The following is a 25,590-nucleotide window of genomic DNA, read 5'->3' on the forward strand; positions in this document are numbered from 1 at the left end:
GTAATGCGTCTCTTCAAATGGAGTTTCTCATTCTATCACGCATACCGCTGGGAAAACATGTCATGTCCAGCATGCAGTGCGTTGATATCCTATACCAGGGGGATTTGGAGGAAGAAGTACGACATGAGGGAAACACGAGCACGAGACGGAATAACTTTAAAGTTATAACTTTATTTCCCTTGCATGGGAAAACAATTCCAGTGAATATGTACGATCACGTAAGACAAGGATACCATCTTTCCTTTCCTTTTCCCTTTTTCGTTGTCTGTTCGCATCCCTCAATTCCTTACTTACTCGTTTTGTCAGAGCGGTGACTTACTTCGATAGAGTAACCAGGACTTGGTCTGGATCTGAAACAGGGCTATTGACATGTATAGGCAAAGGCGAGCTATCCAGAAGAATGGAAAGGTCAATTAAGAGGTTGTCTCATTAATTATGGGATCATGAGATCTCCGCATGGCGTTTTGCATGGCATGGCTTTCGTAACGATACTGGCGATCATACACTGTATCCTCGCATTATTCACCTAGGTCAAGATATATGAAGAGATATTTGGCAATCCATAAATCCCGCACTCCATTTCGGCGCGGCAGTTCCGAAATCCACTTTACTGCAAATCTATTTTTGATGGGTATGCGATTATTCTTAATTCAGAACATGTGAAAGGCAGAGAGTACATGAGTTCTAGACTAACCAAAACATGAGGTACCCTTTCTTCCAGTTCTCTTTCTTGCTGGCACATTCATCCTCGCTCTTTGCCTTTGTCTTACCCTAACTCCAATCTCATCGGTTGATCCTCGTGCTCTAAACTTAAATGAGACCTCCGCTCTGCCCATGACGAAAATGCAGTGTTGGATGTACGATTAAAACTCGGTGTCGGAAATGGTGAACTGGTACTTTTTGTTAATCCCTCCGCATCCCCAACCTTTTCAACGTAATGGGAATGGGAAAAAAAAACTAAAGTTTGCCGCCGCATGGCGTTCCGTTCCTTGTGCAAAAGGGGGATTTATTTTACTTGTTCCAGTCAGTCACCGTATCAATAAATCAGTTTTTATGCATTTCACAGCTGTGAATTACACTACTAAATAAGTAGCTAGTTTCTCTTTTTTTCCGCTGGATGATGTGAGATAACGTTGATCAATTACTAATATCAGTCACCTGTAAATAAGGGTTTTTACACAAGCTTCATCACGCAGTGTGTACGAGTACTGTACCTCGTACTCGTTCTTGGGAATTCCATGATGCCGAAGAACCAAGTTTAAAATGCGCCAAGATTAAGGTAACAAAGGGTTACACTTCATCAGATAGGTGATTAAGATAGACATATACATGTATTACATGATACTAACAATGTGGAGTTTAAGTGATACGAAGCGAATAAGCAGAGAGAGACATAGAGAGAGAGAGAGAAAGAGACTGATCTCTATATCTCTGTTTGTTATCTACCCTTTCTTTCTCCATAGTTGCTTTCCCCATAAATCGCTCATATATCAGCACATTGTATCTAATAAGCAGTCGAACCAAACACCTTCTCTTCGACCGAGCTATATATCCACCTTGTTACACGATCTAACTAGATCAGTCCTTGACCGAAATACAAACCCCCGCCTAGATTTCATTCCAAAGTGAAGCTGTACAATAGTCTTCACAAGTGGCTCTCTTCTCTCAAACAACAAGAGACGAAATCCTCGAGTCAGTGAGACATCAGCCGCATATACGGAGACCAGCTTTTCAAGCTAACTTCATTCCAATGTGTAGTCCGGTAACATAAATCCGTCGAACCTCTCTGACACAACTTCAGCGAAGCGGGCTTCTTCCGTCAATCAGTCTGGTCAACGTTGGTCTCGGAAAGGATAGTGCTAAGTGTAAGGCCGGATCTCTCGGCGCCTTTCTTTCTACTTCTGTGAGTTCTCCCGCCTTCATTTCATCAGTCGCATCACTGTAATTTTTATTTCGTTTTCCTGTACTACCTGGGGTATTGGGATCAAGTCAGAAAGGGTATATTCCAATTTGTATGATTTTAATGGAAGCAAAGTTTGAACTAAAATGTTCGCCCGTGTTTCCTTCTCAACCTATTGCTAGGAATGGAAATGACACGTCTGACATAATTGGTACTGGGTAAGGGATAAGGAATATGAGTCGCTGGGAGAGAGATACTACACATATGGAATATCATTGGTTGTCGATCTACTCGCATGATCATTTCCTTCTGACTCTTGTTTGTTCAAACAGTACCATCAACATCATATATAAGATTCATATGTCGAAGTAGACCGACCCGATCTGTCACTTTGCTTCTGACAGCGCGATACATCCGATAACCTTGGATCCTCAGTGCAGTTCAGACGGAGCATATCATCAGTTTATCTCGTCGTCCTCGAACGGGCAGGATTGACCAATTCGTCGTTACAAACAGAGCCAAAGCAGAAGCAACAACCGTAAACAATTGTGAGTGTCAAAGAAATGTCGAATTGAAGTAGACCGTCTTCATACCTACGTTCGAAACAAAGTGCTGTCTTGTAGAACGGTCATGTGTGGTGGAGGTTCTGTCGATGGGTTTGAATTGCCACGTTAGTAGAGCGTGTCGCGGTCATTTTCGGCGTTAGAATATTCTACTTAGGTTTGGTGTATCAGGGTTACGTGTGACGTTCATGAGGAAATCATGAACTTGCCCCATTAGGAATATTAGGTGTATGATCTGAGAAACGCGTGGGAATCATGCTGACACCACACTCTTGTCACACTGTCAGAAACCCCCGCGCTTCTCTTTTCTGTCATAATGGATTATCATCACCATACACAACAACAACATCACCATAAACATCCTTCATATCCCATTCCACCACCTCATCTTCCATCTTCATACTATCCTCATCGTATAGATCATCATCATCATCAAAGGTGAGTTTGATGTTCTTCTTCTTGCTGTCTGAAATTAGATAGAACAAGAGAAACGATACGTACCACAGGGGCATATCAAGACGCACAAACAATATTTTTCCCAAAAAGTATTTTGGTTTAGATTATCGTGTGGTTTAACCCTTTACACTCGCGTGGTTGACACGATCCAAACACGTCTTTTCACCATCACGAAAACAACAAACCAAAAGTCATCTTCCCTCATACCGTTCTTGGTGACAGGTCCATGATCCCTCGTTGCATAACACTGAATCGCAGTACATGGAGATCGTTTCACGATGGACTGATGAACGTGCTGTGCTGACTTGTTATCAATCCCCCTTTACCGTTTTACTAGATCTCGAACCACTGCAATACAAACGAGTTCAAGGTTAATTCCAGGTCCATCATCTTCATACACACGATTACCTAGTTTGACATTCCAAAAACCTTCGCCTGCCGAATCATCTTCAAGTGTCTTACCGCCTCTTCTGCACCTGAAACCAGGACATAACAATCACAATCACAGTCGTCATCATAACACTATACCGAGAAATCCTTCTGCTTCTTCTAATTCCACCACATTTGGATTAAGACCTGATTCTCGCCCGAGTCAATATCATCATCATTCGAAAAGAATCGTTTCGCCTACTTCTAGAGCAAGTGATCTAGCTAGATACGCAATGACCAAAGACGAAAAACCAGTTATCAACTCTGACGGTGTTGCAAGACATCGATCTAGTAGTAATGCCAGTATCAGTACAATCTCATCTAATGCAGAAAGAAGCTCATTACCGTCACTCTCGAGAACTCCGAGTGTGAACAGTCATATCTCAAGAAATGATCTGACTATCGACGTGGAACTTTCAAGGAAAAGAAAAGAAAGAGATGGCGAAGAACTTCATTCACCAGGTACACCACATTCATACGCTTCTTCAACTTCTTTCTTAATGACACCTCAATTCGGTCCAACCGAACTATCACCACAACATAAAAGGAGATCATCCATTATTGAACACTTAGCTTTGAAAGAAGAAGACAAAGATTTCAAATTGACTTCTTTAGGTTTATCGTCCAAAGATTCTGAAGATGATGATAACCCTTTACTCTCATGGTATAAAAACTCTTATGATTACCCTATACCTGTTCAAGAACCAATCACTGTCTTCCCAGTGCAATATCAAATATATCAACAACCCAATGCGAACGCAAACCAAAACGTAAACACAAATACAAACGGGACAAATCAACAACAACAACATCAAACGGGAATCGAAACTCCTGCACTTGGTCAGCAAACCAATAGTATTCCTTTAGATCCAACATTATCCTCTATTAGATCATCTGCAACGCAAACAAACAATGGCGGCCAATCAACCATTGATTCTCACTTAGCTCCAGAATTACGAGCTCCCGAATTGAGGTTCACGGATGCCGACACCCTCGCTTCAGCCACCGCATCACCTGCAAAGCAAGAAACGGGCGGTCCAAGCGATGCTAGTACTCAAGCTGCTATAGCTGCAACACTCTCAGCCGAGGATGCCGCCGCCCTACTGGCTCCTCCTAGTGATGGTGATGGATCAATGAGAAAGGATCAACCTTTCTCTCGATCACCAGAATTGAGAGTCAGTCATAAGCTTGCAGAAAGAAAGAGGAGAAAGGAAATGAAAGAGTTGTTTGATGAATTGAGAGATGAATTACCTAGTGATAGAGGTATGAAAGCTTCCAAATGGGAGATTCTGAGCAAGGGTAAGTTCCTGAGTCCTCAAAATCCCCGCTTGATGATTCATGAGTTTGAGGCTGATTACTGCGAATGCATTTTAGCTATCGATCACATTCGTCAGTTGAAGACAAATCAAGATCAAATGTTACGAGAGATCGATCATCTTCGACGAGAAGTTGATATCGCCAGAGGTGGAACTGGAGCTTATACACATGCCTATCCCACATACAATATCGCGGGATCGTATCCTCCTCAAACTAACTATACCAACACTGTCACGACAGCCGGTCAACCTAATCAGACTTCAACCCAGACTCAAGCTCAAGGTCAAACTCAACCGAACCAACAGACTCAACAAGCTCAACCCCAAGCTCAACAAACACAACAGCCTCAACAGCAAACACAGCAGGTACAACAAGTACAGGCTCAGCCTAATGTCCAACAACAAGTCCCCACAGGCCAGATTCCAGATGCAACACAGGCCACTACCGGGACCGTGTAACGCCTCGAGGGTTTGGCAAGCGGGAGTCTTGTAATATACTGTCTAAGGGTGTTCTGAAGAGATGGGAAACGTAACAAAAGAGAAAACAACGCAAGGGCAGTGGAAGGTGGCAAGTGGGGGATACTGATCTATAAAACATATTTTAACTCTTCTCATATTCTTCGTTCGTTCTCGTATATCAAATATTTTTCGGCTCAATGGGTCAATGTGCATGTAAATGTCATATACAAGTGGCACATTACCTGTAATCTGCGAAGGCATCATTGCAAAATCCTGCTCGTTAGCATTATTCTCTTCGAAAGTGATTGTTAGAGGTTGATGGACTGCTGGGTCGATTGGAACTTGGGCAAATCAGTGGTGAAGATTGGGCCAGGTTGATTGCAGCAATGCAGACAAATGACACATGACCAAAGACTCAACTATATACCAAAGGTATAGCAGTGTGAAGTATCCTGCTGACAGGCCTATTCATATTGATATTCATATTCTATATTTCCTTCAAACTGAGACAGTCCAATAATTAGCCAAAATCGACGATGTATCGAACTACATAGATTTCCTACTTCACTATTACTGAAGTGACATTCCCGACCAAATACAATTCCCCTTTTTGTGAATTGGGCTTCCATGTATATTGTAACCCCGCTTCGATGGTTCTAAGCTTTAAGCTTTTTCCTCGATTTTCTTAGCTGTTTGCTTAACTAGCTGTTCTTTTCTGTCCCCTACTGCTTTTTTGATTTCATGAAGACGAGCACGTTCTTCTTCGTTCAAATGGGGGTCGGATTCTGAAGTGATATTACCAGATTAAGATTAGCGGAAATATTTCATAAAGTCGAAGTCATATGATGAGAGATGAGAGAATTCGTAAAGTGGATATCGCGACAGACTGCAATTTCGTACGAATTGTTTTTTTTTCGAAAGACTTTATGCAACTCACCTAAGATAGCTCTCCAAGTATGATCTTCATGCGGAGTTCTAGGCTCTTCAACGGCGGAAGAATCAAATCCTGTTAATAGAGCAGAAGCCATGAGTAGACCAACCGTTAAGCCTATCATAGCAGGTTTTTTAATGGAGGATGTCAGCGGCGATCGATCCCATTCCACGACAAAAGAATGGATTTTTAGGAGGTCTGGAGAAGGAACGGGATTGTTTTCTCAAAGGCTTACCTTGCGCCCACATACGAGCTTGAACGACTTTTTGTGAAGTAGTTTGAAGTTTATTTCGAGATACCAAACCCCACGCTAGACCTAAAGATCCGACCCAACTGTTGAAATTAAAATGTTAGAATCCCGAGTTGCATCACGAGTCTAGTCTGTATCGCGTGTTCAAGAACGAGGGATTTGTGCGCAAGCTGAAGAGGACGAGGAGCGAGAACGAGAACGAAGGAAAAACTCACCTTGCACCTACTAAACCATATTTATGTCTACCAGCCCAATCCGTTCCTTTTTGAACGGTAGACAAGTTTTGCCATCTTTCATGCTCGATCTGAGCTTCTCTATCTAGTTCTCTTTTCGCTATACCATCATATTGTGATCTTGTATAAGCTTCACCTGCTTTTTCACCCGAGATTGATACACAAGGCATTATGATTACAACATATCCTAATGCTTTTAGAGGTGTAGGCAAATTCCTATAATATGCTGACTGTCTTCTTAATATATAGAATAATGATGTCGATAGACCGACACCCAAAGCCGCTCCTCTCAATCCTCCATTGATCGTCGCATCGTTGTAATTTTGAATATCCTCTTTGGTAGCTAACTGAGAGAACGATAGATGACAAATGATAAAGGAAAAATGAGCGAATGGACAGGACAAAGATTAGCTTGAGATCGAAGAATCAGAAGATCATATGATACTCACTTTCATCGCGGCTGATTGATTATCGTGAGGTTTTTGCGACAAGTCCAAATGGGATATATGAAATATGAACAGGGAAAGTGTATGAAGATCTGAGTGATACGAGTGACCTGCGTTGATAAGCAATCTACTGAAGAAACAAGTGAATGGGGAAGGAGATGTCTAGGTGTTATGTTTGTATAACTACTCGTATGCCCAATAATGACGTCTCAGTTTTGTCAGGAGTGAAATTGCGAGTAAAACTGTGGGGCCATCCGCCGTTACGTGCGAGAAATTTCAATGCTTTATCGGAATCGGGAAAAAGAGTATCAGATTCCAGTAATAAACTCACAAGGATGGTCGGATCGAATCGCATCTGAAACTATGCTTCAAAAGAAAGAGAAAAACCAAATTCATGCAGAGTAACATGAATCAAAACCAAATCGACTTACCAGTAATCCGAATTGCGAAATGATCAACCATCTCTTGCTCACTTGGATCACTCCGCAAACCCTTATAAATAAGCCTTGACAATCTCCGTTCCGTCTACCGTCTTTCTGTTTTGCTTCTCGCTTAAAAACGACATCCCGGCCTGATGTCAATGCATGTGATACATACAGGATACATGTGCTCGAAATCTTTACTAATCCGAATTATCTGGTGGATACAACTATCGAAACATCATTCGCCATTATTTGGCCTGCGCTCCGAATACATCTGGTATTTCGTGCTTACGGCTCATCCTCCGACTTCAAGTAATCTCGACGCCCGCTGATTACTTGCGATTGGCGTCCATGTCAGAAAGCTCTCGACCCGTCTAGGTTGAATATCCCCAAAAGATGCTATTGAGCGATACCTTTCCCTTCTGCTTCCTCGTAGACCTCATTGAATCCTCTACCAATCAACATCCTCCTAATTTCCTGTGTACCCGCTCCGACCGTATACAAACGAGAGTCCCGAAGTAAGCGGCCGGCAGCGTAATCTGCAAATCACGACATGTCAGATTCGATACCTACCGGGATGGGCTCGGTCTAAATTCAAGCCTTACCATTGATATACCCATTACCTCCCTGTATACTCGTTCGTTGTCAGCCTGATCCAAGTGTTGTTGATCGTACCCAAAACTCACCAAACACTGTTGAGCCTGTAAAGCTACTTCCACCGCCCTATCCGACGAGTACAAAATAGCACCTGCACAATCCTACTCGAACCTAATGGGATTAGCTCTTTGACGTGCACCGCAGGCAGATCTTTCACTGACCTGCCGCGACACCTTTCCAGCATCACAAGCTCTCGCTACTGCATAGACGTATGCCCGAGAAGCGCTAAGCTTGGTATACATATCTAAGATCACGTGAATCAGTCATCACTTTGGTCAAAACATACTATTACACTCACCGGCTAATTTCCCTTGCATCAATTGGAAGGTGCCTATTTTCTTACCAAATTGTGATCTCTCGTGAGTGTAGTCTAGAGCGAGATCCAGAGCAGCCTGCATGATGCTATGATCATCCCGAAAGACTGGATCAGCCACGTGCACAGAATGACTCACAGTCAAAATTGAACAGAAAAGGACCTACCCTAATGGGCCTCCACTGAGTACTAGTCTTTCAAGATCCAAGCCTGACATCAAGACAGAAGCTCCTTTTCCCACTTTCCCAAGCACGTTCTCTGTTTCACCCCAACAAATCAACTTATGTGTCTTGTGAACTCCTTGGATTGTCTTTCATACGTGAGCTGTACTAACCTTCAGGTATCTCGACATTGTCGAAGAACAGTTCGGCAGTAGGTGAACCTCTCATCTATTTAGTGTTTCATCAACTGAAGTCCTGCCATTTCTTCACCCTACACCAATAAAGGTAAAACAAATAGATCACTTACACCAAACTTATCTAATTTTTCCCCTACTTCAAATCCTCTAAAACCTCTCTCCACCAAAAAAGCAGTCATACCTTTACTTGGCGCTACGGCAGTATCTGATTTTGCGTAAATGAGAAACGTCGATGAGACAGGTGCGTTTGTGATCCTATGATAGAATAGATCCATATTTACCATCGAAGCAATCTTGAGCAGATCGATTGGTCACGGTCACATACCAGCATTTCGAACCATTCAAGACCCATTTCCCATCTGACAATTCAGCTTTCGTCCTCATCGATACTACATCTGATCCTGCGTTAGGCTCGGACATTGCTAAGGAACCGATGTGTTCTCCAGTCAAAAGTGGTGGGAGATATTTCTCTTTTTGCGCGTCGGCTTTGTCGTTGCGTATTGATGATTGTGGGGAATTTGGTGAAGTGATGGATAGAAGTCGTAGCAAGTAGGTAGAAGGAGATGAGATCTGTCAGCTTTACAAGTTGTATATCGTAAAGCAGCAAAGTACAATCATAGTATTTTGTATGAGAAATACTCACTTCCCCATCGCACAAGCTGATTAACCAGTAAATTAGAGTGTGCCTAAGAGCATTTTGATTGTCGGCTAATTACTCGATTTTTGTCACAATAACAGCTCACTCCGTAACTCAAACCGATACTAGCAGAAGCTCTGCTGAGCTCTGCATGTCATATTCAGTCAGCTCTTTTTGTGAGTCGAGGACAGTGTTCGTGATGAACTTACCCTCCATCGCTATCGTATGTTCCAAATAACCCAATCCCAATCCACCCCATTTCTCAGGTACTGTTACACCCAGTAATCCCATTTCGCCAAGTTTAGGAAATATATCCTGTATCAAAACGGAAGAGATGGAGGAGGTCCATTGTCAGTAAACACTTCTCCTTCTCTCTGTAGAAAAGATGGTTGGACAGAGGTAGATATATCAATTATGGGATTGGACAATCGCCACCATCTGAACTTGCCAAATTGACAATGAACAAAGCATAGAGAACGAATTTTAAACTGACATTGGGTAGATTGTTCGTTCTGTCGATCTCCTCAGCTCGAGGAGCGATCTCCTTTTGAGCGAAATCGTGAACCACATTTCTGAACTAGAATAAATCGTTCGAATCAGCTCAATCCGTTGCATATACTATACCTCGTATACACGATATATGAAGCAAAAAGGACTTGCCTCTTCTTGGGACTCTGTCAATCCAGCCACAGCTACATTGTAGGATGAATACTGTCTGGCCCATCGAAAGTGATTGACATCGATTCGCAAGTGAGAAGCATAATGGATTATGACTGATCTAGAGCCTGTCCGTATCATTGTTTGTCGAATCGTCAAGGATGACTGTGGATTGTGAGTATCTGTAAATGTCTGCTTACAAGTGGTACAGTCAAGTGAAGAGAAGAGAAGTGATGAGAAGATGGGATATTGAGGATGCTCGAATGTCGTCGACAAAGACGTTGCTGTCACTGGAACAGAAAAGGATCACGAGGAAGCTTTGAATGATATTTCTGTGTATCATATGGTCACTCCGGTTAATCACCATTGCCGCGCACAACACAAAAACATGTGTACACGTGAATGACTTTTGCAATCCCATCTATCTGCATTCCAAACCAATATGCATCTCATCGGGATGTTTCTATATGAACCCATCTTCATACATGTGTATACTCGTATCGCGACACATCAATGGCGTGGAGAAGGAAGATCACATCAAGATAACAGCGAAATCCTCACCTCCTCCTCCTCCTCCTCCTCCTCCTCCTCCTCCTCCTTCTCCTTGAATTTGATTATCTTCTTGTCTTCTTTCAACTCTCAATTCCTCAATTATTCCTTCGAATAATCCCAATTCACTTTTACCGAACTTACCATCGATTTTACTCATATATCTACCTTTCGCACCACCGCCTTTGACCCTTCCTTGCAGTCTTGTTTTCACATTTTCGTTAGCACGTTTAGCTAATTCTTGATCTGTCGATTGTATCAATAACAACGTTTGCTGCGTGGGCGCAGTAAGACTATCTTTGTTTGAGCCTGTACCTGTGCTGGGTAACAGAGTCGATGTTAACATGATCAAAGGTGATGATGATGATGATGATGATGATGATATTGATGAATCAGGATAATTGGTGGTAATGAAATTAGTTGAAATGGTAGTTAAAAAATCGAAATCGTGTGTTGATTTTTCATTTACTTCTCTATTTAACCAGATTATACCTCTGTTATTATCCCTTTGATGTTTACCACGATGTTCGAATGAAAGTTTTTCCAGTATATTTTTGATTAATTCATTCTTTAATGATTTTAAAGATTCCATTGATTCTTTACGATTCTTTTCTAAAATTTCTATTTTATCCGCAACGTCAATTCTACCTGCACCTATTATTTTAGCTATATTACTGAATGATCTTGAAGTTTGTTGTAGATACTTTATTGCCCTTGGACCTGAAGTGAAGAATAATTTTGTAGGCGTAGAAGAAGAAGACGAATTTGCTGTCGATGTAGGTGGTATGATGTGCATTAATGATATTAATGATAATGAAGGTACTTGTGTACCGCAACATGCGTTTCTATCAGTTTGATCAATGTTGATATGTCGTATTACTCCCTATGCATCAAAAGCTGTCGTTAAGTATAAAATCATAAAGGAGATGAATGTGTCTGAAAGAATAATCAATCACTCACTCCATCATAATCTTCCGGAATACCTTTTCCAACTTTCAACCTTTCTTCGACATTCCCATCTCCAGACGAATCATGAGGTTCTTCACCTTGTACCGAAACGTCCACCCAAACTTTCTTTCCTTCAGAAATGAGATCGTTACACCTTTTTTCAACTTCTTCAGCTTCTTTAGGGGTTAATGATCTTGGTAATTCCACGTAGGGAGTCTCAAGTGATGGGTAAGGATGCATTGACCAACTTAATGTAGGTAAATTCATTGTATCAAGTATAGCCGATAGAAGATGTTGTGATGTATGTATTGACATCTATCCGTTGATATCAGCAATATATATATATCTCAGGTGAATCAAGTTGAACGTACATGATCGATTCTTCTATCCCAATCCACTACTACTTCAACTTGATCACCTTGTTTCCATTGTACATCTTTCTCTGATGATACTGGTACTCTCACTAAGTGTACACTATCAAGTTTTCTTCTTAGACAACTTTCGATTACGAGTGAATGCTGCGTTTCGCCGTTTGGATCGAGGACGTGCAAAAGTCCCGTATCAGAAGGTTGACCTCCGCCTAAGTATGCAATCAGAGATCAGCCATTGCTTTATAGAGGAGATCTCTCTCAGTGGAAGTGATCGTACGATTATAGTCGGGAGAGGAAGAAGAGGGAATTCAGCTTACCCTCTGGGAATATCACAGTATCCAATAATTCAATCTCGAATAATTCCCCTTCATCTTTCTTTGTACTCGAACCGCTCTCAGGTGTCTTTGACGATGTTGCGTCCTTTTTCTTGTTTCCTTTACCTTTTGGTGGTGGAGCGACTTTCACACTAGCTTCGTTGATCGAATGGATTTTAGTTTTCAACGAACGTAATAATGGATCACCTAGAAAAGATATCAGACACATCAGCCAAGCTACGGGATAAGGGGCAGTAGCCACGGGCCACGGCTCGAAAGATGCAATTCGACATGACTTGACATGCCATTCGATCGTGTTCGCTATTCATGCTCATGAAATAATCGATCTGCACAAGCAGAACAATGACTGCGGACTCACGTTGACATGCTAATAAACCTACTATCCTCTTATCACCAACTTTAGAAGGATCAAATTGAAATCTAGTATAATCAGATGGAGTTTCTGTTCTAGGAAGTGGTTCTAGATCATATGCCATTTTCTATGTATGTTCACTGTGCTGTCTCAGATGTATAGATTTAGAGATCGATACTCTCACTTTGAAAGAGTAGATTGGAGTACTTGAAAACACTGACGAGTAGTACACAAGAGTGCGCATATGGGCAATAAACCTTTCTACCCAGTAGTCAACTGTGGAGATACGAGTAACGATTGGTTCGGCTCAATCCGACGTACTGCAACATCACCTCAATTAACCATGTCATGCTTTTGAAACACGACATCGGAAAAAACGTCACTGCATCATTGCATATTTCAAGAACTGGCGGTTGTGTAACGTATGAATATGCATTTCCACTCTCAGTCCTATGTGACTTTTGGTTCTAGGTATTCTTCCTCTTGCATTGAAGAGGAGGTAAAGTAACGTAGCCCAATCATGGCTCCTTGCTACTCGTCATCTGGCTTTTACTTACTTCAAGAGCTCTTTGAGCGCTTCAACAACTTTGTCTCCAACTTGTTCAGTTTTGGCATCACCACCTAAATCTTTAGTTCTGAAATCATATCCACCAACATCAGGTGAATCTAATACTTTTTGAACTGCTTTTTCGATTAAAGAAGCTTCATGTCCTTTTCCAAGTGAATATCGTAACATCATAGCGGCAGATAAGATTGTTCCGATTGGATTGGCTATTCCCATCCCGGCAATATCAGGTGCGGAACCGTGGATGCTACGATGATTTAACAAGTCAGCTTGGAGTATGGGTGGCATTTCAGGAGAATAAAAATTGACTTACGGCTCGTAAAGACCCATGGTGGTGGAGTTGGCATCTGGAGCACCAGCAAGAGAGGCGGAAGGGAGGAGACCAAGAGATCCAGGAATGACAGAAGACTCGTCAGAGAGGCTGTATGGGTTTATCGTCATCAGCTCTAGTGTTTGAAACGGTATCAAAGCAACGATGATCTCACATATCACCAAATAGATTTTCAGTTAATAAAACACCATTTAATTTTCTAGGATTAGCGACCATTATCATTGCAGCTGAATCTACCAATTGATGTTCTAATTTTAATTGAGGATATTCTTTCGCCATTAACTCAGTGACTGTTTTTCTCCATAGTCTAGAAGTTGCTAATACGTTTGCTTTATCCACTGATGTTATAGGTAAAGGTGGATTTGAAGCTAATGCAATTTGCGCTGCTACTCTTGTTATTCTTTCAACTTCTGGAATAGAATATAAACATTGATCCCATGCTACTCCATTAGAATCGGTTTCTTGTCTTTCACCGAAGTCTAAGATGAAGTCACCATTAAGACAGATTAGCATGTTTTCTTTTCGATTATACCGTGATCCTTTTCATTAATTTCCTGAAAAACTTCTTTGTACCGGTGATTCTCTCCATCCATTTATAATCATATCTCCATGATCAATCTCCTATAGGTGCAAAACGTAGATGCACTCACAGATACCACCGATCAATTCTCTAACAACAGTTATATCCGTTCCTTTAGCAATCTCCTCTTTAAGCGGACTCCTTTTAAGTAAATTCTCAGAAGCGAAAGATGCAGGTCTGATATTGGCATAAAGACCTAATTCTTTTCTCAATTTGAGAATACCTTGTTCTGGTCTTACTGGTCCAACACCCCATTTAGGTCCACCGACAGATCCTACATTACAGACCAAGGTTGATATTTAGCATTGTACCGTATATCTCGCAAGATGATTATGATGCAAAGTAGAGGTGAGAGAGCACATTTCAAATGCGAGAAAGAGATTCAAATTGGGGGATTTGGCTTTTGGAGGTGGTGATGACGCTCACCCATTAAGACAGCGTCAGCTTCTTTACATGCGTTCAAAGTTTCATCAGGTAATGGTACACCATGATTGTCAATTGCTATACCACCGAAATCGTATGTTTTGAGATCAAGTGAGAGTTTTGAGTATTCAGAGATCGTAGAAAGGACTTTAAGGGCTTGATCAACCACCTCGGGACCTACGACACACCAAGTCAGAGATCAGCCTGATAATTATCATACAACATCTTCCGACACAGGGAAATCGTCGTTGTTCGTCACGTCTCAAAATACGAGGGAAGATAATTGAATGGTCAACTTACCAATACCGTCACCTGGGAGAACAGCGATTTTGAATCTATGATCGGCAGAACATGCATCAGCTAAAATACCAAGGCCTAGACTGTAGAACAGCTCACGTCTTATCAGCCATCTTGTCTACCTTTTCTTTTGTTGGTTTTTCAGAAGTGTAGGTTTATAGGATGGGATGTCGAAATGAGATGTGCACCTAATGGAAGATGGTTGAATCTGGGGATGGGATGACTCGGGTTGAAATCGGCCGAATGGATAACTAGGCAGTGATATTTGGGATAAATTAGAATAAATCGATGATTGGAAATAATAATTTCAACTTTGTTCTCCACTTGACATGTCCACCTTTCCTGTGGTCTATAATTTCATTGTTGAATCTTATATGATGTTGTGGACCCATTAGACGATATCTATCTCAGCGTTATCAGCATAGAAGGAACAGGTCAGATCAGGCGAGATGGTCTTATCATATAGTGCCATTGCTAAACCCACATCAACAACTCCAATTGTCATTTCAATAGCATCATCACCAGCACAATTACCTTCAGCATCTTCGAAATCTGAACCCACAAAGGAAATTGAGCAAGATGCGATCGCAGGTCCGTCAAAACAACCAAGCCTTTCTTCTCCATCATCAATAACAGACTCTCAATCGATACATACTCCCAACAATGCGTCTGGTAGTACTAGCTCTATTTCAGCCATAGAGCATCTGATATTGGACGCAGGACCTTTACTGTCTTTGACACCTTTAAGACATTTAGCTACATCTTTCCATACCACGCCTATGGTGTTGGCTGAATTGAGAGATGCGAAAGCTCGAGAACACTGGGAAAGATTAGGCTTATCAGGTGTAGAAGTTACTGTTGAACACCCTTCCTCTCAAGCTATGGCTGCTGGTAAGCTTCATTATTATCTTCTTTCAGCACAAAGCGAGCGGAAAAGCTGACTACAGTTGAATTGCTGTGGGGGAATCGAACAGTCACTGCATTCGCTAAGAAGACGGGAGATTTCGCTGTGCTTTCACAAACAGATTTATCAGTAGCTGCATTGGCTTGGCAATACGAAGTAAAAGTAAACGGATTAGAAGGTATAAGGACGGAACCTGGACAAAAGATCAAAAAGCCTTCGAAGATAATTGAAGAGGAAGGTCCAGCTCAAGAGAAAAATGAATCGGATTTACAGGAACAGCAAGCTGACAAGCAAGAAAACGTACAGGAAGAGCAAGTTGAGATTGATGAGGAGAGCCAAGACGAGGAAGAGGATGAAAGAGTTCAAATTGAGGAAGTCACACAGTCAATAGAACAGGTTTTGCTGGATTCCAATAATCAATCCATAGAAGAAGAACAACCTTCTTCTACAAATGACGAACCTGTCATATCGGAACCAACATCCACTGAAACACCCGCTCAAACGATGGCTGACGACGCTACACCCCAAGATATAGAAGATGAATCTGACGGAGGTGAATGGATTAACCCTTCGAATCTCACAACTCATCGTTCTCGTGATTTAGGATTGATCACTCCAGGTGGATCAGCAGCTAAACCTCCAAAAGTCGCAGCTATGACTGGTGATTTCGCTGTTCAAAATATCCTTTTAGGAATGGGATTAGGTTTAGTGGGTGAAGGTGGAAAGAGAATTAGTAAAGTCAAAAGCTTCGTACTGAGATGTCATGCTTGTTTCAAGTGAGTACCTTCATCCTTGGAATTAACGCATTTGATTGTGTAGTGAGACAAGGAGAAGCATACGCTGATCACACGTTTGTAGGATATGTAAAGACTCTTCGAAAAGATTCTGTCCATCATGTGGGAATGCAACATTATTGAGAACAACGGTATCTGTAGATTCCAAAACCGGAAAACAAAGTCTACACTTGAAGAAGAATTTCCAATACCATTTACGTGGAACTCAATATTCTATACCTGATCCTAAGATGGGAAGAGCCAAAGGACAGTTAAAAGGTGGAAGCGGATTGATCTTGAGAGAAGATCAACAGGAATGGTCAGATGCAGTTAGATCACAGGATAGAGAAAGATATAAAGATGAGAAGAGAAGAGCTAAAGGTGCTTTACAGGGTTGGAACGATCCTGATGTGAGTCATATACTCCGTCTTCATGCTTTGCCACCCAAGAATGTCGTTGTACTTCATGTGCTGATAGTCGTCGTGTTTTCAGTGGTTACCTGAGATCATTACTGTGGGAACATCAGGTAAAGGTCGCTCGAATGGTAACAACATGCCTTCGATAGGTCACGGAAGGAAGAATCCTAATCAAGCTAGGAGGAAAAGATAAAAAGCATGTTGTTTCATGCACTATTCTTCCGTTTTCTTTGCTGTGCATTTCATGCAGTGTCTGTTTCATCTTTCCACTTTGTGTAAGTTGAGATCTGTTTCATATGTCCCGACCGAGTGAACCGTTCACACACCAGATCCCCTTCGTGACCAAGAACCTCGTGACTACTCAGTGTGCTATCACTATCATATCCGCCGGTATCACCGATCAAACCCCCGCCCACAAGCTGAACTCTATCTCAAATAAAGTTATCATTTCTGACCTTTTTGTTTTCTTGCTTCTGAAATAGACTTTTTTTTTTCTCATTTCTTTAAAAACTCTTATTGTCTCAGAAATGCATGTACGACTACCCTTCCAACGCCAATGCCAATGCCAACTCACATTCCATTCCTATCCCTAATGCAAAATTGGTTACGCCCGTCACTCGAGTGGCGATATCTTACTGATAGGATGAGTCCCTCATTTGGTTTCCTCGATCATTTTTTGTCTTCAAAGGTGTCCTTTCTTACCTTGTCCTCTTCTTTTTCCCTTTCCCACTAACTTTGTCGATCATTTGATTTCTTGCGCCCCTCCTCTTCAACACAACGACACGCTCTTTTGCTTCTAAGACCTAGGTCGTGCTTCTCCGCGTGTAGACCTAGACAACACCATCAACAACAATATTGCGTGTGAGTAGCGGTGCATGGATAACGCGAGGCTGCAGGGAGACGAATGGTAAAAACAGAGACGAAACAGGGGAAGTAAAAAAGATAGAGGAGAGTTTGATGCTCAATCGAATAGGATTGATACGAAGATTATAAATTAAGGATTATAGGAAAGAAAAATAGGGATATCTACCCACATCGTTTCCTTTCCTTTTTCGTATCATTTAAGTCTCATTTCTTACTCCATCAAGCGAAGAAACCAAAATTATACTCCTCTTCCAGTCAACACATTCCTATCAGTGGCCCTGCGACCCAGAGACCTTCTCTGGTCCTTCGCAAAGACGATCATGTTATTCCTTATCATCTATTCGACTTATTGCATATCACTCTTCGCATTGCCTCACTTGTTTGCCTTACTCTTCAATACCGAATTGGATGAAATCGAATACGGAGACATATGTTTCGTCGTTCTTGATTCTCATATGGACATTGCAGATATCTTCGAGGAAATCACTTCAGACTTCGACAATTACGTACTGGACGAAGTCGAAGGATATCAACTAGGACCGCATTCTACCTCGGATCACACCCAAGCCCCATCAAGTAATCCCTGTGCTAATCCATATCACTTGAACCCCCTGAGTGAAGATGATCAAAGCATCTCTCGACTACCACAAACCTCTGTCATCAACGATAAGCCACAGACACTCTTCAGTGCTTCCGAGATACCTGATATTTACCATGACGCTTATCTCACTGGTCAATTAGCTTTAATCAACGAGAACCCATTATACTCCTTTATCAACCGAATACCACCTGACATCCTTAAAAGCTTCTTTGCCAGTCGAGCGACATCAACGATTCATTTATCATCCCCATATGAGTTATTTCAAGATCTACTGAATTATTTACCACATCTCTGGCGGTTTTACTGCTTCTTTCCACCTATACCACCTAAATATCCACCTCGAACACCTAAGCAAATCTCAAATGAACACAAAGCCATCTTGGAAATACTAAGACGAAAGACGTTTTCCCCTCTTAGGATAATTAGAGAATCAAATAATTATGATACAAAGATAAGAAAATTCTTTCCTTACAAGAGGAAAGCATCGAATGAGTTGACAAGTAAGTTTTTTATTTCTCATCTTCTTCTCCCTAAGGAATAGCTTTTGACGATCTTTCTTGTATGTTAGGATTGAGAAGTGGTCTGCTGGGCTGGCCGAATTGCGTGTTCAGAGAGTATGGTTGGAATTCTGTACCTGCCAGCTCGTCTTTCTTCATGCCTGAACTCCGGTCAACCTCAAAGACGATCTCATTCATACCAACAACTAACTCTTTACAAATACCGTCGAGATCAATCTATTTGCCAGCTGAGAACTCTGTCGATAAGCCCACTTCAAAAACCCGCAATGATCTGTCGAATCAAGAAAAGATGTCGATGAAGAGGAAAAGAGGGATCACTCCTGGAAGTAATCCAAAGATCAGAAGATATCACATAACTTCCTCGTCCAGGTCAAACACCACCAAACAGCAAGATGTCTTTATTAGCGATGATGGAGAAAAGAGACAAGCAAAGAGAAGAAAATTATCAGAACGACAATGTTCATCATCTCCATCTTCTCGAGCAGATATCTTTGGAGCTATAATTGCGTCTTTCGCAGAAGAGCGAAACGGTCGAGCTCTTCCTGTTCAGTCTTACTCAAACCACAAGAGCAAGAAACGGTCTCGAGCCGTCTCATCAAGCTCTCCTGCTAACCCAGTGGAACAACCTGGAAATGGAGGACATGAAGATGAGGGAGGGATCAGGAAACGAAGGAAGGGCAGCAATGACACCGCTGATTGTGTACCAGAAATGCCGTCTTCCAGTGATACCCACAAAACTCCACAGAGCTTCAAAGCTGGTCTACCTGAATTGAGCCGCTCACCAAGCGCAGAACAGGAAGAAATGTTGGTCACTCCTCCTCAACCTGCTTCATCTGAGATGAGTGAACGATTGGAGGTAAGCCTGATCATGATTTTCTTTTCATGCAAAGACGCTGTTGCCGATCGTTCTTAATAGATCGCAACCCCCACAAGAGCTGGCGTGCCTGCGATCCCTCCATCACCAACGGTATCGAAAAAGAGGAAGAGACCACTTCCGCTTGCTCTTGACGAGCCCTCCAATTCAAACAGAGCCAATCCCACACCGTTTTTCAGTCTTCCAACACTAACAAGGACAGATTCTAACCGATCTATCCGAGGTACATCGATAGACATCTTCACTCGCTCACCAACCACTGCTTTATTCCGTGACAATTCACCGAGACCCAGGGGAGAATCAGCCGGTTGGAGGCTGAGGACAGAAACGAGAGAAGCCAGAGTGAGTTTTTCCGTCTTCATCTGTCTGCAAATCGTACACAGTTCACAAGGTAATCTTGTAAATCATCGTGTAGGCGATCAGAAAATCTAATCGAGATCGACGAGTAAGTCTGTGTTCGCCAGCATACAGTACACTTCAATCGAGAAGTAGTATTTCTGACATCTTAAGCAGTTGATTTCCAAGCTGTACATCGCACCACCCTTTGTTCCCAATCAATTCACAACCATATTGCACGCGAGACGGCTTGATTTGATTGGCCTTCTCACTCGGAAACTCTCTCTGTTTCCAGTTTCAGCTGATCGAATCTCTCTGATACCTCCTCCGACACCCATTCCTTCTCCACCACTACCTCCAGCACCTATATCACCTCTAGTCCCCGATCCCCTGGTGTCAAAACGGGCTCTCAACTTGGAAACGCTAAAGTCTTTTCCAAGGAAATTACATAGAAACGAGCCCGTAGACTTGTTGAACACATATACTTACTTGCAAAGTCTATCAGATCTGCAAAGAAGTAATTGTATATCGTTTTCCGAACTTGACTGCAGGGCAACCTGGAGGTCGAAAGCTAAGTCTAGAGCAGAGAACTCGAGAAGAGAGGAACAAGCTGTTGAGCGATATGAAGATGATGCTGAGTGGGAATTGGCATTACAAAGTATGGCAGGTGATTCAGGGACGAGCAGTCCTACCAGGAGACGAAAGAGATCTAGAAAGCAAGCAGTCAAGACTCAGGAGCCAACTGGGAGGACGAGTGAAGCAGGTCCATCTACTTTGACCCCCGGCCTCAAAGACCTGGCTCACGTCGATTTCGATTCAACTGAACGACTTGACTCGCCAATACACATTTTAGAGAAACCCCCTCCTTCTTTGACTTCTCAAGAAGGAATCGTCGATAAGTTAGAACCTGGTGAAACGAGTCTTCAACACTCAGAGAAGAATACTAGAATCCCTATTGATACATCACCTGATGAAGTTTCAACTGTGGATAAAACACCTTTGCTTGCCGACACGCCACTTTCGTCACCTACAGATGCTTGGTTCTTATCGACTCGAAGTCCTGCGAATCAACCCATTGCGGAGACTCAATTATCTTGCGAAGATCAAGCTGAAACATCGATTCGAAGTGTGCGCCCTAGTCCACCAGCTACGGAATCTCTGCTCCCTCCTGAAGATCAGCCTCCGATGTCTAACGGCTCCGCATCTGCATCATGTCCATCAACGGACGAGATACCTGATCGCCCTTCGCCCCCTCCCGATACCACACTGGCAGAATCAGACAAGACGATCCCGAACGCAATCATCAACTCGGATCAGGCTTCCAGCGTACCAGAAGACGTCGTGTCGTCGGAAGGGATTCAGACAGCAAGGGACTCACCAGCAAAGGACTCACCAGCAAGGGACACACCAGCAAGGGACACACCAGCAAGGGACACATCCGTCAATGCCGATCCTCGACCCTGCTTGCCAGAGCTCGTCCCATTATCTGCTAGTCCGTTTACCATCTCCCAGCCAACGCGTCCATTTTCAGCACCGAACGAGGAAGCTGTTTTGAGTGATTTGACATCAAACATATCACACGCCACACCTGTTCAAGTGGATCCTCGAAACCAATTCACATTCTCTTTCCCCAAATCCTCTGTCGTTCCTGTATCTGTTCCAAGCAAAGTCATCGCGAGTACATTGACTGCGATACCAAGTGCCTTTGGTGATACTGGATCTTTCCCTGCTCTCACTTCGACTACGGTCACAGAGACTGATGTTTCTGTAAGTGCTGTTGATCGTTCAGTCAGGTCAGCCTCATCGACGCTTCCGGGATCTTCCAAGGCTTTTCATAGGGCTGTGAGCAGAGCTACTTCAGCTTCAAAGCTTGCTCGAGGTCGGCTTAGAGGAGCAGCGGCACGTCGGGGCCTTCCAAATCACTCTGTACTGAAATCCACAAGCACAGTACTTGATGTTCCTCCGAGCACTGGGCATGGAGGTGAATTGGGGAGACAAATGGAGATGGACTTACAGGAACAGGATGTCAGAGAAGAACCATTTGAAGTGACGATGTCAGAAGATGATCTCCTAGTCCGTCAGAATTCCCCAGTGATCCCTCCACCACACCTTACAGCTCAGCTTCAAGTGTCGGGTCCGGCAATAGGTGTTCACCCTATATCCCATGTTGGCCCTCAGCGTCAAGGATACCATTATCTGCCAGGCTTCAGCCTTCAAAGTCCTGTTCGATCGGAACCTCGAGCTGATGTCGACATGGTGATGGAAGATGTTGTCGAAACCCCGCCTGTCTTTAGGCGGCCTATCACTGAGCAGAACAGTCTCTCTATTTTCGATCGAAGGATGTCTTCTCGCAGGCCTCAACCCACACGTAGCACCGTTGCAGCCACAAGCCAGATCAGGGCTCCTGCCATCTCGCAGTTATCCCCGACAGTTAGCGGGGAGGAGATAGAGATGATAGAAGATGATGACTTGACTCCTGGTTGGAGTGCAGCTGTCTCTCAGCAATTCAGGGGACCAGAGTTCTGCGCCTCAAGATTCAGTCAAGCCCTGCCTACAGGAGCTAGCGTGATTAATATCGAAAGAGTGAATGAAGATTCGGAGATGCTGAACATCGGTTGCGACCCAATCACTCCGCCCTCTTTTATTGAACATGAATCGCCTACTGTCATACCCTCAGCTTCCATTCCTTCCGTGGCACTCGTGAAATCACCTTCGAGTGGACTGAATGAAAAGGAAGATCTCTCACGTGTCCCTCCCCCGAAAATTGGCATGTGCTATCGAGAATATATATTCTATGACTTGGACCAAGAGGAGGCAAGGGAGAAAGCAGAAGATAACGATGCAAGTGAAGACGAAATGGAAGAAATAGTCACACCCCTACGAGATGCTGCTCCTCCACCTATCCAAGTTCCCGACATGGAGAAACAGACTTGTACTATGATGGTCACCTTCTCGCTACTGCGTATCGCGGAAATCCCGCCAGAGGCAGGGGTATTCAAACCTTCAATAGTAGTATCTTCGCCACATCCTTCGATGTCCAAAGTCGTTAACACGGTCTCCGATGAATCAGAAATCAATGCTCCTCCACATATACCGGGAGGTTCCGACAATCAAATAGAATGGGACACTACTTTGATGCCGAAAGAAAGTGCCGCTCCTATTGTCGCAGAGGCAAAGGAACCCGAAACTACAGACGAGCCGAAGGGTGTGATAACCCAACCAAGCATCGGGGAGTATGCTGATGAACTGGAAGACCTGAATATGCTAGCTAGTGTAGCAGCGGATCATCATGAGAGAGAGGCAAGCACTGTGGTACAAACTAATATTAGCGAAGACGAGAAAGAAAGGCGGTTCAGCTGGGAGGAAAAGGGAAAAGGAAAAGCTGTCATTGATGACGAACCGCTTGACCATCAAGTCAATGATTCTACAGCTGATGATCAAACAACTGCTTCTGCATATCCTTCATATCCTCTCGACATATACTATAACCGCTCAGTTGCGACTTATCACCCTTCCCCTCCTGTACATCCTATAGGAGAAAATCTGATAGCTCTTAGCTTTACACCCGAGCATGTGGATACGAACGAGGTTGATCAAGAAATCATGTCAGTCAATGGAATCTTCCCAAGCGATCATGGCGGTGCTTGCCTCTCATGCTCCAGCTCAGTGGAAATAGATCCCAAGATTCCAGCTCCCTTCACAATTGAGGATGCTCAAAATCCTTGCTACACGAGATACCCACAGGATGGATACTCAGTATCTCCTGATGACAAATTGAACGATCCTTCCAACCTGCCTATCTCATATGAACTCACCACCGGTAACTTGGGGTCAATATCGGTCGAGACTCAAGGGTCGCTACCTTCCTCATTGACCTTGAATCCACCTTCGCTCCTGGATAGTCCACCGCCAGTCCAAGCGCTCGATGGTGAAAGTGATTTCATCCCGAATGCGAAGTCAAGCAAGCAGCGTGTGGCAGCTTTCATCGAGTCTGCTGCTTCGAGCAAATCCATATCTTCCAAAAGACCTGTCAAAGCGTCCTCGAAAGCAGCTGAAGCTCCAAATCGGAAGCTAGAGCGGCTCATATCACCTATCTTAACCCTCGATCAACTCCAAGAATTCGACGAAGAGATCGACCTGACCCCATATAGAGGAGTTAGTGAGGACCACAGACCTATGCCTTCTCCAAGCGCCATGCCTTTCCAAAAACAACGATCTCAAAAAGCGACACTTTCAACATTGGCACCTCTGATTCTAACGCCCGCTTTCATGCCTGTGATGGGACCTACTCGGTCATCGCAGATATCATTCCCTGCAAGCTCTACAAGGAATGAAGATGCGTCGGGAGATTCGGACGCTTGGAACTATAAGGTGTCCGGTCAGGCAGCTAGAAGAGAAAAAGAGAAAGCCAAAGAGGAGGATTTGAAGGGACGAACCGATCTACCGCTTATCACCCAATTGCCCCACTCACTCATGAGCCAGTCAGTCCCAACGACCGGAAAGGATCAGGTAGGAACCTTGATGGTCAGAAAGGTATCTAATTTACCATCCAGAGCGCGTCAAGCAATACACCTTACTCAACCATCTGCTGTAGACAACAGTGCTGAATCATTCGAAAGTACTGGAATGGAATTACCTCCTTACTCAGAGACAGAACTAGATCTAACAACATTGACGGCTTTGGCTGAGATGGCGGTGGGAAATTTCCAGATCGTATCTGAAACTCCAGTGTTTGATATATCTCTATTCCCATGTGACGATGATCAAGTTCCCGACATTTTAGTAAAAAACGTTTGGGCAGTTCCATTATGGTGGGTCACTTGGTAGTTTCAATTACGGTACGACTAAGACTGATATAGGGCCTATTGAAACAGTAATCCTGCACCATGGCAAGGTGGTGATCAGCGTTGGTATATCGATCACCAACAATGGTTAGATTCATGGGGAACATTAGATCTGGAAGATGGTGGGATCTCCATAAACTAAAACACGTAAACATCGCCTTTTTCTTTGTTTCAAATTTAATTTTGATCCCGTTAAACATTCACGTCACGATCTCTAATCTCTAGCTACGATGATATTCGGATGTTACTTCTTCCTTTCTTTACCACTCTGTTCGCGAATATATATGTTGTGTTCATTATGGCTTGTTATTGATATCGTGTAGGAATTTTTAAAATGCTCCTGTTAGAACATGTCAAGCTCTGTATTTTGAATTACGGTTATACGGATCGTTCATCATTGAAATTTGCTTTCCATTGACTGCGCTTACCATCCGTCCCTTGAACGTCCATATTTTTGCGCTTCTCCTCATACATCCCATTCAGATCCGCCTTAGAGGATCCATCTGACCCGCGTTTACGTAGCGTGATTGTTACGGGTCTGATGGATCTCTCAAGACTCATCTTTTGTCGTCTCCTTGTTCCTCGCGGAAAGGCAGAAAGAAGAAGTTGAATAGGCGAACAAGAACGATATTCATAAATTTCCACTTTCTCTTCTCTAATTCTTGATCACTTCAATACTGAT

General features: G+C 43.1%; 7 protein-coding genes across 7 annotated transcripts; 3 read left to right on the top strand and 4 right to left on the bottom strand.

Moving 5' to 3' along the window:
• Window positions 1–3,581: 3,581 nt before the first annotated feature.
• On the top strand, window positions 3,582–5,123 carry IL334_000172 (uncharacterized protein; the record flags this gene model as incomplete). Its single annotated transcript, XM_062931958.1, has 2 exons — window positions 3,582–4,647; window positions 4,723–5,123. The coding sequence occupies 2 exons, from the start codon at window positions 3,582–3,584 to the stop codon at window positions 5,121–5,123; spliced, it is 1,467 nt and encodes a 488-aa protein (XP_062788009.1).
• A 663-nt stretch (window positions 5,124–5,786) lies between these two features.
• IL334_000173 (uncharacterized protein) lies at window positions 5,787–6,992 on the bottom strand (the record flags this gene model as incomplete). Its single annotated transcript, XM_062931959.1, has 5 exons — window positions 5,787–5,908; window positions 6,061–6,171; window positions 6,290–6,387; window positions 6,520–6,884; window positions 6,987–6,992. 5 exons carry the CDS (start codon window positions 6,990–6,992, stop codon window positions 5,787–5,789), a joined length of 702 nt encoding a protein of 233 aa, XP_062788010.1.
• Window positions 6,993–7,804: 812 nt separating this feature from the next.
• On the bottom strand, window positions 7,805–10,168 carry IL334_000174 (uncharacterized protein; the record flags this gene model as incomplete). Its single annotated transcript, XM_062931960.1, has 14 exons — window positions 7,805–7,944; window positions 8,011–8,032; window positions 8,092–8,163; window positions 8,224–8,306; window positions 8,361–8,464; window positions 8,543–8,633; window positions 8,710–8,764; window positions 8,844–8,988; window positions 9,059–9,218; window positions 9,377–9,419; window positions 9,477–9,517; window positions 9,580–9,685; window positions 9,864–9,947; window positions 10,031–10,168. 14 exons carry the CDS (start codon window positions 10,166–10,168, stop codon window positions 7,805–7,807), a joined length of 1,284 nt encoding a protein of 427 aa, XP_062788011.1.
• Window positions 10,169–10,559: 391 nt separating this feature from the next.
• On the bottom strand, window positions 10,560–12,706 carry IL334_000175 (uncharacterized protein; the record flags this gene model as incomplete). The annotated part of the gene is made up of 5 exons (XM_062931961.1): window positions 10,560–11,459; window positions 11,537–11,839; window positions 11,896–12,104; window positions 12,213–12,416; window positions 12,589–12,706. 5 exons carry the CDS (start codon window positions 12,704–12,706, stop codon window positions 10,560–10,562), a joined length of 1,734 nt encoding a protein of 577 aa, XP_062788012.1.
• Window positions 12,707–13,135: 429 nt separating this feature from the next.
• On the bottom strand, window positions 13,136–14,891 carry IL334_000176 (3-isopropylmalate dehydrogenase; the record flags this gene model as incomplete). The annotated part of the gene is made up of 7 exons (XM_062931962.1): window positions 13,136–13,394; window positions 13,461–13,568; window positions 13,633–13,957; window positions 14,129–14,332; window positions 14,485–14,658; window positions 14,782–14,816; window positions 14,878–14,891. The coding sequence occupies 7 exons, from the start codon at window positions 14,889–14,891 to the stop codon at window positions 13,136–13,138; spliced, it is 1,119 nt and encodes a 372-aa protein (XP_062788013.1).
• Window positions 14,892–15,227: 336 nt separating this feature from the next.
• IL334_000177 (uncharacterized protein) lies at window positions 15,228–17,064 on the top strand (the record flags this gene model as incomplete). Its single annotated transcript, XM_062931963.1, has 4 exons — window positions 15,228–15,669; window positions 15,753–16,458; window positions 16,541–16,865; window positions 16,948–17,064. 4 exons carry the CDS (start codon window positions 15,228–15,230, stop codon window positions 17,062–17,064), a joined length of 1,590 nt encoding a protein of 529 aa, XP_062788014.1.
• A 991-nt stretch (window positions 17,065–18,055) lies between these two features.
• On the top strand, window positions 18,056–25,050 carry IL334_000178 (uncharacterized protein; the record flags this gene model as incomplete). The annotated part of the gene is made up of 6 exons (XM_062931964.1): window positions 18,056–18,836; window positions 18,905–19,710; window positions 19,771–20,070; window positions 20,144–20,173; window positions 20,242–24,875; window positions 24,939–25,050. The coding sequence occupies 6 exons, from the start codon at window positions 18,056–18,058 to the stop codon at window positions 25,048–25,050; spliced, it is 6,663 nt and encodes a 2,220-aa protein (XP_062788015.1).
• Window positions 25,051–25,590: the final 540 nt, after the last annotated feature.

The sequence above is a fragment of the Kwoniella shivajii genome, chromosome 1 (assembly GCF_035658355.1).
Source record: "Kwoniella shivajii chromosome 1, complete sequence".
NCBI classification, from domain to species: Eukaryota; Fungi; Basidiomycota; class Tremellomycetes; order Tremellales; family Cryptococcaceae; genus Kwoniella; species Kwoniella shivajii.